Source organism: Gossypium hirsutum, chromosome A13 (genome assembly GCF_007990345.1).
Source record: "Gossypium hirsutum isolate 1008001.06 chromosome A13, Gossypium_hirsutum_v2.1, whole genome shotgun sequence".
Classification (NCBI taxonomy): domain Eukaryota; kingdom Viridiplantae; phylum Streptophyta; class Magnoliopsida; order Malvales; family Malvaceae; genus Gossypium; species Gossypium hirsutum.
In genome coordinates this window covers 105,456,733-105,469,897 of record NC_053436.1, presented here as the reverse complement: position 1 = coordinate 105,469,897, position 13,165 = coordinate 105,456,733, and the positions used below count along the sequence as shown (strand labels likewise).

General features: G+C 34.9%; 1 protein-coding gene and 1 long non-coding RNA gene across 8 annotated transcripts; one reads left to right on the top strand and one right to left on the bottom strand.

The window, feature by feature from the left end:
- The first annotated feature begins 318 nt into the window (after positions 1-318).
- Positions 319-11,299, top strand: LOC107893490 (ubiquitin carboxyl-terminal hydrolase 26). Of its 7 annotated transcripts, none has more exons than XM_041085576.1 (15): positions 319-553; positions 1,107-1,203; positions 1,329-1,925; positions 2,559-2,814; positions 3,028-3,755; positions 3,988-4,093; positions 4,450-4,628; positions 4,842-5,126; positions 5,215-5,419; positions 5,916-5,987; positions 6,147-6,371; positions 7,333-7,593; positions 8,376-8,517; positions 9,051-9,242; positions 10,719-11,299. In XM_041085576.1, exons 2-14 carry the CDS (start codon positions 1,124-1,126, stop codon positions 9,143-9,145), a joined length of 3,231 nt encoding a protein of 1,076 aa, XP_040941510.1. In that variant the 5' UTR covers positions 319-553; positions 1,107-1,123; the 3' UTR covers positions 9,146-9,242; positions 10,719-11,299. The 7 variants fall into 7 exon arrangements, with proteins under 7 accessions (XP_040941510.1, XP_016673990.2, XP_016673987.2 ...); XM_016818501.2 differs by having other exon boundaries at positions 321-553; positions 1,104-1,203; XM_016818498.2 differs by lacking the exon at positions 10,719-11,299 and adding an exon at positions 9,593-10,024 and having other exon boundaries at positions 321-553; positions 1,104-1,203.
- LOC121212558 (uncharacterized) lies at positions 10,485-12,584 on the bottom strand. Its single transcript, XR_005907858.1, has 2 exons — positions 11,549-12,584; positions 10,485-11,020 (listed from the first exon to the last, which is right to left on the bottom strand). It is a non-coding gene; the product is annotated as an uncharacterized lncRNA (long non-coding RNA).
- Positions 12,585-13,165: the final 581 nt, after the last annotated feature.

Here is a 13,165-nt window from a genome sequence, read left to right as displayed (position 1 = left end):
AACCTAAAACATATAAATAACTTAAATATAAAATTATCTCACTCAATATGATGTGTATTAAATTTAAACTTAAATTATTAAATATGAAATAATTATTATTTGAAAAAAATAGAAAAGCCGAAATAATTAAAATAAAATTGGCTCGAAATTAAAATAATTCAAATTTAAAATTTACTTAAATAATTAAAAAATAACTTGAATTTCAAAACTGGAATTAACCAAACTTAAATTAACCATATTTAAAACAGCCCAAGTGACTGTTCTAATTACATCAAAATTATATAAATTTAACTTCTAATTGTTAGTATTTTCTTCAAATAAAATTACAAATCAAAAAAGATTTTTTTTCCCCGAAATTTCCTTGAAAAATTCCCGACCCACTCTCTTCACATCCCCCGCCAAACAAGCCTCTCACCACCACTCTGTCCCAGCCTCGTCTTCTCTCCCTCCCATTTTGCCCCCGTCCCTCCGCCTCCTCCGCCGCCTCCAGTCTCCTTCTTCTCTTGCCTTCAAGTTTCCGGCAACCTAGCTAAAGACCAGAAAATTAAACAAGGTAATTTTCGAAACCCTAAACTTAACTTGAAGATTGATTTCAACTCCGAGTTATCCGATTTTGTGGTATGGCTCGGTTTGTGTTCTCTGGTCTCTGCCTCTGCCTCTGCATCACTCTGCTATATTTGATTTTTTTTTTGTTTTCGATCCTACTCCTCGTTACTCTGTCTCATCATATTCTCTCCCTGTTTACTTCGGTGAGAAGAACTTTTTTTGAAAGGTATCGATTTAGCGACTCCGCTATTTCCCGTTACTCTGCTATTGGTGGCCGTGATCCGCCGCTATTGACGTGAAATTTGTTCACACCGGTATTGAGGTTTTTAGCTGTGTGGGACGGCGAAATAGCGGCCGGGAGACCGTTTGCTAACAAATATATGCTGGGTGCTGTCCTAAGATTGGCTCTTTCCGAGGATAATTGATTCTATTTGGTCCTTTATGAGGATGGATTTAATGCTCATGCTCAGAGCCTGAAACTCTCAATTAAACTTGCAATTTTGCCTTTTATTCCTTAAACAACATTATATGACCTAATCTCATTTTTGTGCCCACAGCAGGGTCGGTCAATGATAAAATGAGCCGACCAACAACCCGTAGTAAAAATAAAAGACACAGACAGGTGGAGAATGATGATACAACTACTGAAATATTAAGGTACTAGCTATTTTTTATTTAAGACTCAGTAATATTTTATTTGTTCTTTTTCCTCACGGGGGTGCTTGGGAAGCTGCTAAGCTTTATATTGGTGTTCTTTTTGAATCTTTCTTCCCCTTGTGCAGGAAAATTCACCTGACAGGTGAAATAACTGATGATGATGTAAATCAGCTGTACATGATCACAAAACCGGTTTGTCAAGGCTGTCGTGTGAATACTAAGGACGACCCGAATTGTTTTTGTGGGTTGATTCCACCTCCTAATGGCAGTCGGAAAGCTGGCTTATGGCAGAAAATGTCGGATATTATTCAAGCTCTTGGTCCAGATCCATGTAAAGATCTCCGTGCTTCTGCTTACTCACCTGCAGGTCTTACGAATCTGGGGGCAACATGCTATGCTAACAGCATTTTACAGTGCTTGTACATGAACAAATCATTTCGACAAGGTGTTTTCTCTGTTGAACCTGATGTTTTGAACCGACATCCTGTCTTAGATCAACTTGCACGACTTTTTGCGCAGTTGCATGCTAGTAAAATGGCTTTCATTGACTCTGCCCCTTTTATAAAAACACTCGAGTTAGATAATGGAGTTCAACAGGATAGCCATGAATTTCTGACCTTACTTTTTTCTTTGCTTGAGCGTTGTCTAAGTGATTCTCAAGTTTCCAAAGCGAGGACAATTGTTCAAGATCTCTTTCGAGGAAGTGTATCTCATGTTACAACGTAAGATCAATCTCATCAGTGCTAGTTTGCAAATTATGATTTTCTATTTTGCATTTGGCATTATTGCTATATTTATTCTTTTACTTGGTTTGATATGTTTTGGAGACTTATAAGATGGTCATATATGATTCAAACCTTGATGCCTGCCTCTAATATAACTAAATAACGAATTGTGATTGACTTTTAAGAAAAAAGAACTAATTAACCTAAAAGGGAGGAAAACTGAGAGGTAAAGAAAACCCACTCTTCAATATCAAGGGAAAAATTTTAGTGCACTCTGGAAGCTTTCAAGAGATATCATTGTGCCATTTAATACTACCACTTGCTTACATTTGTTCAGAAGTGGATTATTCCTCCACGAATGCTCTTTTCTTGTTGCCTTATTTCAAATAATTCCTTCAATGTCAGCTTGCTTTTAGTCTAGGTTTCTGTCATGCTTGAGCTAGCATTAGGCATCTACTAGTACAAACCTCCAGTATTATAGCAGCTGCCTCATGTAAACATTTCAATCATCTACTAGTTGCAACCACTTTTCATTGTGAGGTTATTTGTTAGTGTCTTGGTAGTTTTGCTGTAGCAATTTGTAGAAGAATGTATTTTATTTTAGATTTATGTATTATCCTTCATGCATAGGTGCTCAAGATGTGGCAAAGATTCTGAAGCTTCTTCAAAGATGGAAGATTTTTATGAGCTTGAGTTAAATGTCAAGGGCCTCAAAACTCTTGAGGAGAGTTTAACTGATTACCTGAGTGTGGAAGAGTTACATGGCGATAACCAATATTTTTGTGAGTCATGTAACATAAGAGTTGATGCCTCTCGCAGTATCAAGTTGCGGACACTCCCTGATGTGCTTAATTTTCAGCTGAAGCGCTATGATTTCCTTCAAAAGGTAATTGATGGTGTATTGGGTATCATTTTGCTTTTTGCTTTAATATCTTACAATTAATAGATTAGCAGATCCTTTTTCCTTTCTATTATAACCTTTGATGTGATGCATAAGTAATTCATTTGTGTTGTTTGTGGAAGAAGCTCTTGTCAAAAGCATGCTTCATCAAACAGTCATAACACTTTTAATATTTTCTGTGCTTCAATGTGTCAGTAGACTACTTCAAAGAAGAAGATTACTTCTGTGTTCTCTTTTCCTGGAAAGCTAGATATGCAGGGGAGGTTGTCAAAGCCTTCTCAAGTGGAATTAATATATGACTTGTCGGCAGTTCTTATTCACAAAGGAACTGCTGCAAACAGTGGCCACTATATAGCTCATATTAAGGATGAGAATACAGGGCAGTGGTGGGAGTTTGATGACGAACATGTCTCAAACTTGGGTCATCATCCATTTGGAGAAGGCTCTTCAACTTCCAATACTAAATCTAATCGATCAGATGCAGTTGTTCATTCGTCTTGCACAGGAGGGGATGGCACTGCCAATGGAAATCATTTGGATTCCATTCAGCTGCAACATGAAGAATCTAGTGTTGGGAGTCATATAGAGATGTTTTCATCTACTGATGCCTACATGCTGATGTACAATCTTAGTTCTAAGAAGAATGGTGCCAGCACCATGGAAATAGAAGGGGATGCAGTTTTCTTACATGATGGAATTTCACTTCCATCTCATCTTTGTGAGGAGATAACAAACTTGAATTCATCATATGTTGATGCTTGTGAACAATACAAATTGAAGAAGAAAAGAGAACTAGATCACATAACAGAAAGGAGACAGGAAGTGAGATCAGTGCTATCTGAAGCTCCTGTTCATTCAGTTGAAGAACCATTCTATTGGATTTCCACAGACTGGCTTCGCCAATGGGCTGATAATATTTCTCCACCGTAAGTATAGTGCTACATTTTATTTGAATTCTTCCTTTTTTATTTGCTTATGCATGTACGGTTGTTAAATAATTGACCTCTTAAGGTGTGGACTTCTGCATGTTTGTAATCTTGCTTAAGCTTGTATTTTTTTTTTCTTTTCCAAATTTAGTTCCCTTTATGGATTTTTAAAATTTTCCATGGCAACTGTTGCGAGGTTTACTCTTAGAGCTGATGGTTTGATGTCCTGCAGAGTTTTAGATAATACATCTATCCAATGTTCCCATGGAAAAATACCACTTTCCAAAGCTGGCTCTGTGAAGCGATTGTCATCTGGAGCCTGGACGAAGTGCTCTAAGGTAGCTTCATTTTAGTCATATGACTTTTATTGCTTGAACTCTGTCCATTGTTATTTACTTTTCTCGTTTAATTACACTTAGATACCTTTCTTGTCTGTCTTTTTTTAATCTTTAGCGCTTGGTTAAATTTTAATGAAATGGATGACTTTTATTGCTGCATGAGTGTACTTGCTTTTCTAGTTTTGAATTCTGTTCTGCATATTTGCTTTTTTGTCAAAATGTAAAAATGATTATTGTTATGTTAATGTTTTTGTACATATGTAATATTTTGCTTTTCCATTTTGATATCTTATTTTCCCCTATTGTGTGATGTCAATTACCTCTGGGTTCATTTTGATGATGCTTGTGCAAACCAGTACAACGGGGGCCCAACATTTGCCAAAGGTGATCACTGCCTGGACTGCCTTATTGATGTGGCACATACAGTTGTATGTGCCGACAGCTATAGGGATCGAAGAAAATTGATGAAAGAGATTGCAGACGATGTACTTTTAGCCAAGTGCAAAGATGGAGCCTACTATGTATCAAAGGCATGGTATGACTACAGCAGTCTCTATTTTATTTCTGCTTTAAATAGTCTCAATAATTTGATTACCTTTCCTTGCTGCGGTAGATTATTATGTCTAATGGTCCTTTTCTTCTTCTAATAACTGTTGTAGGAAACGCATACCTTCTAGCCTTTTGGTTTCACTGCTCTGTGTTGCTATGTTCTGAGTTTATAGTGACACTGAACATTTTCTACTTGTAGGTTACAGCAGTGGGTGAAAAGAAAAAACCTTGATGCACCTTGTGAAGCTGATGCTGGACCAACAATGTCAATTAGGTGCCCTCATGGGCACCTGATGCCAGAGCAAGCTGCTGGTGCTAAGCGATTGCTGGTTCCTGAGAAGCTATGGCTCTTCTTTTATGAGGATGCAATTACAGTAAAACCTGATGATTCTTCAGGTTGTTCAACTTTTCCTTCCGACTCTGAAGAGTGTCCTGAGTGCAGCAATACACTTTCAGAAGTTGCATGCTTGGAGGATTCTAGAAGGTAATCTGAACTAAGTTCTCATTCATATTTTGTTGCTATCTGTCAATATGCGTTCATGGTTGATTGACTTTGATTGTTCATGCTACAGAGAAATGAAGCTTAAACAGCGTCAAAACCATGAAAAATTAGCCATGGGCAAGAGTATCCCGCTGTCTTCAAATTGCAAGTACTACTTGCTGCCTTCTTCTTGGCTTTCAAAATGGAGGAGCTACGTCACTGCAAGCAGCAAACATACTTCATCCATGGAACCTGAAATTCTTGACGGCGTTATTAATTTGCTTAAATGTGAAAAGGTCACTTGCAACTTTTCTAATAGTTCTTTTTATATAGTCTAGTGCCATTGCGGATGATTATTTTCCCTACCTAGGATTGGTGCTTGTTTACCATTGCAGTTTGAGGTTCTTCAAACCCCATTAAAATTTATCCAACCCTGAATATATTGGGATTATTCCCTACCTATGATTGATGCTTGTTGGTTTGGTTTGGTGGGGAAGTGACCAGCCTTTTTCTATGTGCATTTTGGTGCTTTCTGTCATTTGGTAATGATGTTTTTCGGTAGCAGTTAAAGAATTTAGAAATAATGAACTTATGAATGGGCCAACAACCACCTTATGGTTGAAATTGACTTTCATACTTACAGTGAGGAATATGCTGTCGGAAGTAAAATTTTATCTGTAGATTATCGGGGCCTATATTGCTTTCAGTTTGTGATCTTTTTCCTTTCTTTTCCAATTATTATTATTCACGAGGAAATTGGTTCTAATAGCCTTCTACCTTTCTTTTCTCCAGCATTCACGCCTTCTGGAGAGGCCACCTAAAGTGGCCTACAAACGTGGGTCCTTTTTCCAGAAGAGTTCTACTGTAAGTATATGAGTGTTTATACATATTCATTTTGTTGAATATGCAGATGGTGATACCTACTAGTGCTGTGTTTTATTTTTGAACTTTTTGGTAATATCCAAATCGTTTCTTCATCTAGAATATTAGTTCAAAATTTAAAGTCTCATCTTTGGATTTTAGACAGATAGGTTGACCATTATCACTGAGAACGATTGGAAATGCTTTTGTGAAGAATGGGGTGGTACTGAGGAGAATGGCATATCTGCTATAATTGAGCTTTGTAGCTCTAATGATTTGGCTGAATGCTGTGGGGGCATGCGAATGTGTGAGCAGCCGCTTGATCTTCAAAATGAACTAAATAATGAGAATGAGTCAAGGCAACCAGTGATTAGGACCTGTGCAGAGGTAATATTGTAATTTTATTCCTGTTACGTGTTTTGAAAATTTCTTCCTGTTATGTGATCTATGTAATGGAGCTTATTTTGATTTAGGATTTATGAACGTTGGCTTCTTTTTTGTGAGTTAAAACTTGATGATAATTTAGCTAATATTATAGTTGTCACAAAAGAAAAGGAAACTTTTGTGCTCTTATCTAGGTGGTTATAAGTATTGGTTGTTGGTGTTGTTAACTTTCCATAATGAAATGTGATGTGCACGTCCTGAGGTATGTAGGATTGATTTTCCTTTTTTGCATGGAAAGAAGATGAGAATTTGAAGAACTAGAAAAACAATTGGAAGAAGATAGAGAATGCTGTATATTTTTTAATTATTTATTTTTCTTCAAATAAACAGTTGTGTTTTATGCATTCAATTCAAGCAGAGGTAATTGGAAATATGATTAGTGGAAGAAGAAAATATACGCTATTTGATCTATCCAATTCTAAAAGGTTCCTCATAATTTTAAGGGCAAGAATGCTTTATTGTTCATAGGTTTTCAAACATTCTGAGACATCTAAGAAGTTATGAAACTTGAACAATGTAATACTGGCTAGAGTGGGATTGTAACATTCTGCCGTGGTTGTTAGGAGATCTGAGGGCTTGCCAACCTCATTTAAATGAATGTAAGTATTGCTTTCAGAATTTACTTTGTAGGATTGCCTCACTTGTTCATAGGAAATTGTTGCATATGTTAGATGCACATGTGAAGAAGGCAAGTATGACATGCTGGTCCTGGTTGGCCAGGGAATTTCATAGAAAGGAATGTGGTACATAGTGCTTAAAGTGTTTTTTTTTTTAAATAATTTTTACTTGCATCAAATCTGGGAAATGATTTATGTTAAAATTTTTGCCCAAAACATGGTTGGATTTTTTTCCAGCAGTACTCTTGTATTTGAAAGTTTGGTCTACTTATGTTGATATTTTCCAGGTATGTGAGGAGTGCATTGGAGAAAGAGAAAGCTGCGAGTTGATGCAAAAGCTTAACTATGCTGATGAAGATATTTATGTTTATCTTGTACGTGGAAAAGAAGCTCCAAAGTCAATCTTACAAGCATCTGAGTCCTCTGAGCCTGATCGACGAACCTCCAAGCGTTCTCGGAGGACAAACAATGGAAATTTAGTAAATTTAAGAGTTTCTGCAACTACCTCAATATATCAGTTGAAAATGATGATATGGGAATCACTTGGGGTACGCATTGTTGAGTTTGTGGAAATTTACAATATATTTGTTTCCTTGGAAATTTTGTGCTTGTTTTATGTGCTTTTTCTTAACTAAGTAGGTATCTTTACATTGCAAAACTATGAACATATATACCCCTTTCTCTGTCTAGAACTTGTGTTCTCATGTTTCAGACTACTTTAACTGCACTGGCAATCTTGTCTCTGCCTACATGCCATTTTTTTCCCTACAAATTCCTTGCTTAATGCATTACCATTTTGCGGACCTTAACCTTTTGTTGTCATATTGTTTTTGAGTTTAATAAAATCTTAATTATTAATATTATATGAACCATTTATATTGTTGCACTGATTTTAACAGTCTTGTCACTTTCTCAACAATATTTTATTTACTTATATGATATTAGTAGGTTAAGTTGCAAAGCACTGTTACTTTCCTGAAATTGCTCAATCGTTCCGTTTTAGCTTCGTGGAATTATTTTTGGAGAATAGCTTCATGGAATTTAAAATCACTTATGTGGATCACTTTTGATCAAACATGTGAAAATAAAGTTTCTGCTGGACATTGCCCGCTAATTTGGGGTTAATATCAACCTTTGATTGAAAGTGTGGCAGTAGACAATTTCTTAATATTATTTAATTTTACAAGGTTTGCTTGATTGTCTACTTGGAATTGAGATATTGCTATCTTCAATTTATTTCCTTTAGATGCATTTGTAATTAGCATTTGTTGTCACTATAGGAAATATGTTTTCTTTCAGTAGCAGCCTCATTGACAATCACTATATGTAGGTTGTTAAGGAAAACCAAATACTGCACAAAGGATCCCGAGTAATTGATCAGGAAACTGCTACTCTTGCTGACATGAATATATTTCCTGGAGATAGGCTTTGGGTGAAAGATTCTGAAATCCATGAAGATAGAGATATCGCTGGTAACATTTCTTTTTTCTTTTTCCTTTCCTAACTAATCCACTGAATATAATTACAGTATTTCATTGGTTGTGGATATATTAGTAATTTTAACTTCACATGCCTTTTTGAATAAAGAAGTATGGTGTTATTATATGTACTCACTGATAATTTCCCTGAATGAGTTTTGTTGTCATGAGTCAAATGAGACCAACTTATGAATGGAAAAATACATAAAACAAAACCATAAAATAAGTAACATATTTTCATAAGGTTATATTAATATTTAATTTTTTTTAAAATGAGCTTTAATTATTATCTATTAACCCACTTTTTTTTACCTTTTCTAAATAACTATACAAGAAATTATTTCAGTTATTTCTACTGCGTTGTTTCGGTTATTTCTACTGCGTTTTTCTCCTTTCTAAGAGTTCACTTTCTTTTATATATACATTTTGCTCAAAAAGCTATATCGTTAATTTCATTCTAAGCTGTATCACCCAAGCATTTCAATAATGAAATTGCCATCGTTTGCTGATCCCTTTGTGATGCACAGATGAGCTTTCTGACCAGAAAATGAATGTTGAAAATATTGAAGAAGGATTTCGGGGAACACTATTGACGGCAAATATTTCATCTCAAGTTGTTTAGATGAAGTGTTTTGTTTTTTGCCTACAAGATCTAAATTTTTGTAGATATTGATGGTGGAAGAAGGAATCGTGGAATGTTTTGATTTGCATGTTAGTAGGTAAGTTGCTATTTCTATTTATATTTTTTATATGCATCTCTTCTAGCCTCCTCATCATTTTGATGCAATACTTAAAGCCTATCGAAAAGCTCTAGTGCAATCCCATGGCATGTGCAGGATGAAGCTTCTATGATTGCTTATACGGACATGAATATATATGTTTGAACATGCATGATGACATCAGCAGTGATTAGTCTTTTGTATATCCAAGAATACTATTCATTTGGTGTCTGCGTTTGTTTGGCTGTTATATCCTAGTTTTGGTTTAACTTTGCAACTTGTCTGTCCCTGGTTTGGTCATTGGTGCAAGAAATCAATGATTGGTAAAAACGTTGTATTTGTGCTAGCAGATAGTAGGAAATGTTGCTGCTCGGAGGAATTATATTACGTGATGTGATGTCTCATCCCCAGCCCAGTTTTGTGCCTTGTAATCCAGAAAACCTTAGGACCTAGACAACCATGGCAGTGTGGTGACCGCGGAAACAGTGATAGAAGAAAGCAAGAAAGTTGGAACCTTTATTATTATATAAATTAAGTAGAGATGGATATATATGAATTGTGAGTTTGATTGGAGCAATATTTCCTTTGCGTGAACTGGATTGGACTGGAGTGAGATGCAAGGTTATGGATGGTTTTAAGTGGTGATGGTGGTAGACTAGCATATTTTGCTTGTACAAATATGAGTTCACTGTAATATGCTATGAATTGAAGGTATCAACACTCATATGATGGATGGATGATTATTGCTTATTAGTAAATCTGTTGTGTTTGGGTTCAAAAAACTGGTTTCCGTTCTTCAAAAGAAAAAAATTATTGGTTTCAACATCAGTGTGATGGATGGATGGATGCCTATTCTATGGTACAGTTACTTGGTAAATATTCCGATGGAAATTTTATCCTGCCATTACATCAGCTTGTTTCTGTTTTCTCAAAGTTTTTTAAACCGGGTCGATGATCGAATTGATCATATCATTGGTTTGTTGATTCAATTAGTCTGAGTAAAAAATTTTAAAAAAATAAAACTCAATTTTATCAGTTTGTACTGGTTGTCGATTTAATTTGTTCAAAGTCACTTTTGTTATTACATTTTTATAACCCTTAGATGATTGAAAAAAATTATGGACAAATTATTTAGTTTAAGTTTATGATTATAGATTAAGAGGAATGATCGTCTATATTTATTGTGTGTTGCTAGAGTGAAGAAGATATATGTAGTTAAGAAGTGTAGCAGCAAATTAAAAGTGAAATTAAAAGTGTAGCAGCAATTTACTTCATTTACTTTTTGGAGAAAAATAAAAAAATAAAACAGATGAACCAGAATCATAATGAAGACTTGTTAAAAGGAAGTAACTTCGACTATGTATGTATATGTTAAGCAAATTGGATGTAGAATGAAGATAAAAACACCATAGTAGTCCTAGGCATCGGTTCATTTGCTTTAATTTGTCTCATCCTTATGAATACTATCTTCTGTAGGTCCTGAAAGCTGTCTGCTATAGAGATTCGCAGTCGCCTTGTATAAATGTCTTCTGAGCTAAGAGATCATCAACTTCTGACAGGAAGGATGTTGGAGCCCCATATTGAGATTAATTATGGAGGTTAAATCTGAGCCTCGGATGAGGGGGAATATAGATACTCGGAAAGGGAGGCTGCCCCAAGATTGGAACGAAGGAAAGACTGGTGCATCAGGCAACCCCTCCACCTTGAATTTATAACTTGCATGATCGATTGCATCTTGTGCCGCATCAAGATCCGATAGGCGAGGGAACAAGGCATGCCTACCAACAGATCATCAAAAGGAATAATATAAGCTGTCAATCAAAGCAGCAAAGAGTTGATTTCAAAGGACTAAAGTAGTAAATCAAAGAAGCAAAAGTTGCTTCCAGTACTGCAAAACCATGGTTTAAAATTGAATGCTAGTACTGGATAGTGTCTTCTTGAGAAATAAGGCTCCACAAATTTCATCACACATTGTGGAGTTCGGTTACACAATAAAAACATCAAATCACTAATCAATTATTGAACCTCAAAAGCAAAGGAAGCAAAACCTTGCAACACTTCAATGTTTATTAGAAATATGCACACCTTAGGAGATCAAATAATGAATCTAAAATCCTTGGAAGAGCAAAATGTCACTTGAGTTCCATTATTCAATTTACAAGAAGAAGAAGAAGAACAAAAAAAGTTATCAGAGAACAGATAATAACTATCGAAGTTTCAGCTTAATTGAAATTATTCTTCAAGCCATTAGAATGTTCAGAATCCCATGATAGAAAATATTAATGGTTGCTAGTAAAAGTACATACCTACACCAATGACCACTCTTGCTTTAAAGGACTAAAAACTAAGTCCGACCCAACAAATGAATGAGCATAAAGTTATTATTATCTTCTTCCATCAAGCTTGGCCTGCAAGTAGGACCGATAAGAACAGTTTTTTAAAACCCCTCGATGCCGACTATTCTGTTTTTTTCCCTTGTTTATAAATTGAAAATACAACCTGGAATCTAGAAATCCAGGAACAAAGAATCAACATTTTATTCATCAGTACTATTACTAAAAGTAGTAGCATTGATAATTAGACAAAATGAGAATAAGGAGGAATGTTGTTGACAGCCTGTAAGCGAAACTCAGGAAGAGAATCCAGTTCCCCAAGAGAAGGCCGCCAAGACCTGATTTAGGTGAGCCTACTACCATTCACACGTAAGATATAGCTTTTGGATGTGAATGGCTAACTAGCCACCAGGAATAAGAAATAACAGAAGCAATGTATACTTGGTTGAACTTGAGGGTCATTTGAAAGGTAATCACCAAAATAACAGAAACCTGGACTCATTTTTGTCCTACCACCTCTTTGTCCTTAAGCTCTTGTTTCTTTCCGCTTCCATATATAAAACGGGTCGGTGAAGGAGAAAAAGGCAGAGGGCGGAGAGTTTCGTAGGATTTCCTTGTGTTTCTACTACCTTTGTATGTAATTATGATGTGTGAATAATTAGGTTCTCTGTAATAATGGGCCTTACATAAAAAGCCTAATGAAGATCTCCAACAAGTCTCACTGAACTTCTGTAGGTCACCAAAACCCAAAATGGACACTTACTCCTAGTATTTACTAGAGGTGTGTCTAGTTGAGAAAAAAAGAAATTAAAAAACAACAAATTCGAAAGGCCAAAAACTAAATGAAGTAGAAAAAAATGAAGAAATGAAAAAAAATGTACTTTTTTTTTATTTTTTCAATTTAAAAGAAATAATTTTTATACATTCAACAAGAAAAATGATTACCCCCATTTTTTCTCTTCACTTTTTACTTTTTACATTTCTGCTCCCTCCTTAGATAAGGCGGAGCTCAAACTAAATCTGAATTATATTTTTTTGAACTCAATCTGATTTGAAGATAAAAAAAAAATGAAATGAACAAAATCTAAACTTAAAATAATTCAAGATCGAAAAGATAAAATTAAAAATTCATATTTGTTAAAACTTGAGCCCAAAAATTTAAATCCTTAAAAACTCAAACCCAAATTATATATGTTATACCTTTAACTTTATGGTATTATATATTTTTCTTCGATCCTTTTAATCTCTTTAACTTGTCAAATATTAAATGATCAAATCGCCAAATATAAATTAGATCTTAATGAAAATAGATGATTCTCCTATAATCCATGAAAATAGAACCATGCCACCCAACAGTATTCTTTTGCATCGCATATTCCGGTTGATGCTAGAGGTGTTTTTTTCTAAAAAAATAGAATAGAAAAAATGATGGAAGTAGAAAAAAGGAAAAAATGTTACTTTTTATTTTCATCTATTACTAAAAAATAAAAATAAAAACAAAAAAATTATAGTTTTGAACCAACTTATACATTTTTCTCATTTTCTATTCTCTCATTTGAAAGAAATAATTTTTATACATCATAATGAAAA

Bases quoted from the DNA above. Each gene is read 5' to 3' on its own strand.
- LOC107893490 (XM_041085576.1), top strand. From the start codon at position 1,124: ATGAGCCGACCAACAACCCGTAGTAAAAATAAAAGACACAGACAGGTG. The intron at 4,094-4,449 runs GTAGCTTCATTT...TGTGCAAACCAG, and splicing joins CCTGGACGAAGTGCTCTAAG to TACAACGGGGGCCCAACATT. The intron at 5,420-5,915 runs GTCACTTGCAAC...TCTTTTCTCCAG, and splicing joins ATTTGCTTAAATGTGAAAAG to CATTCACGCCTTCTGGAGAG.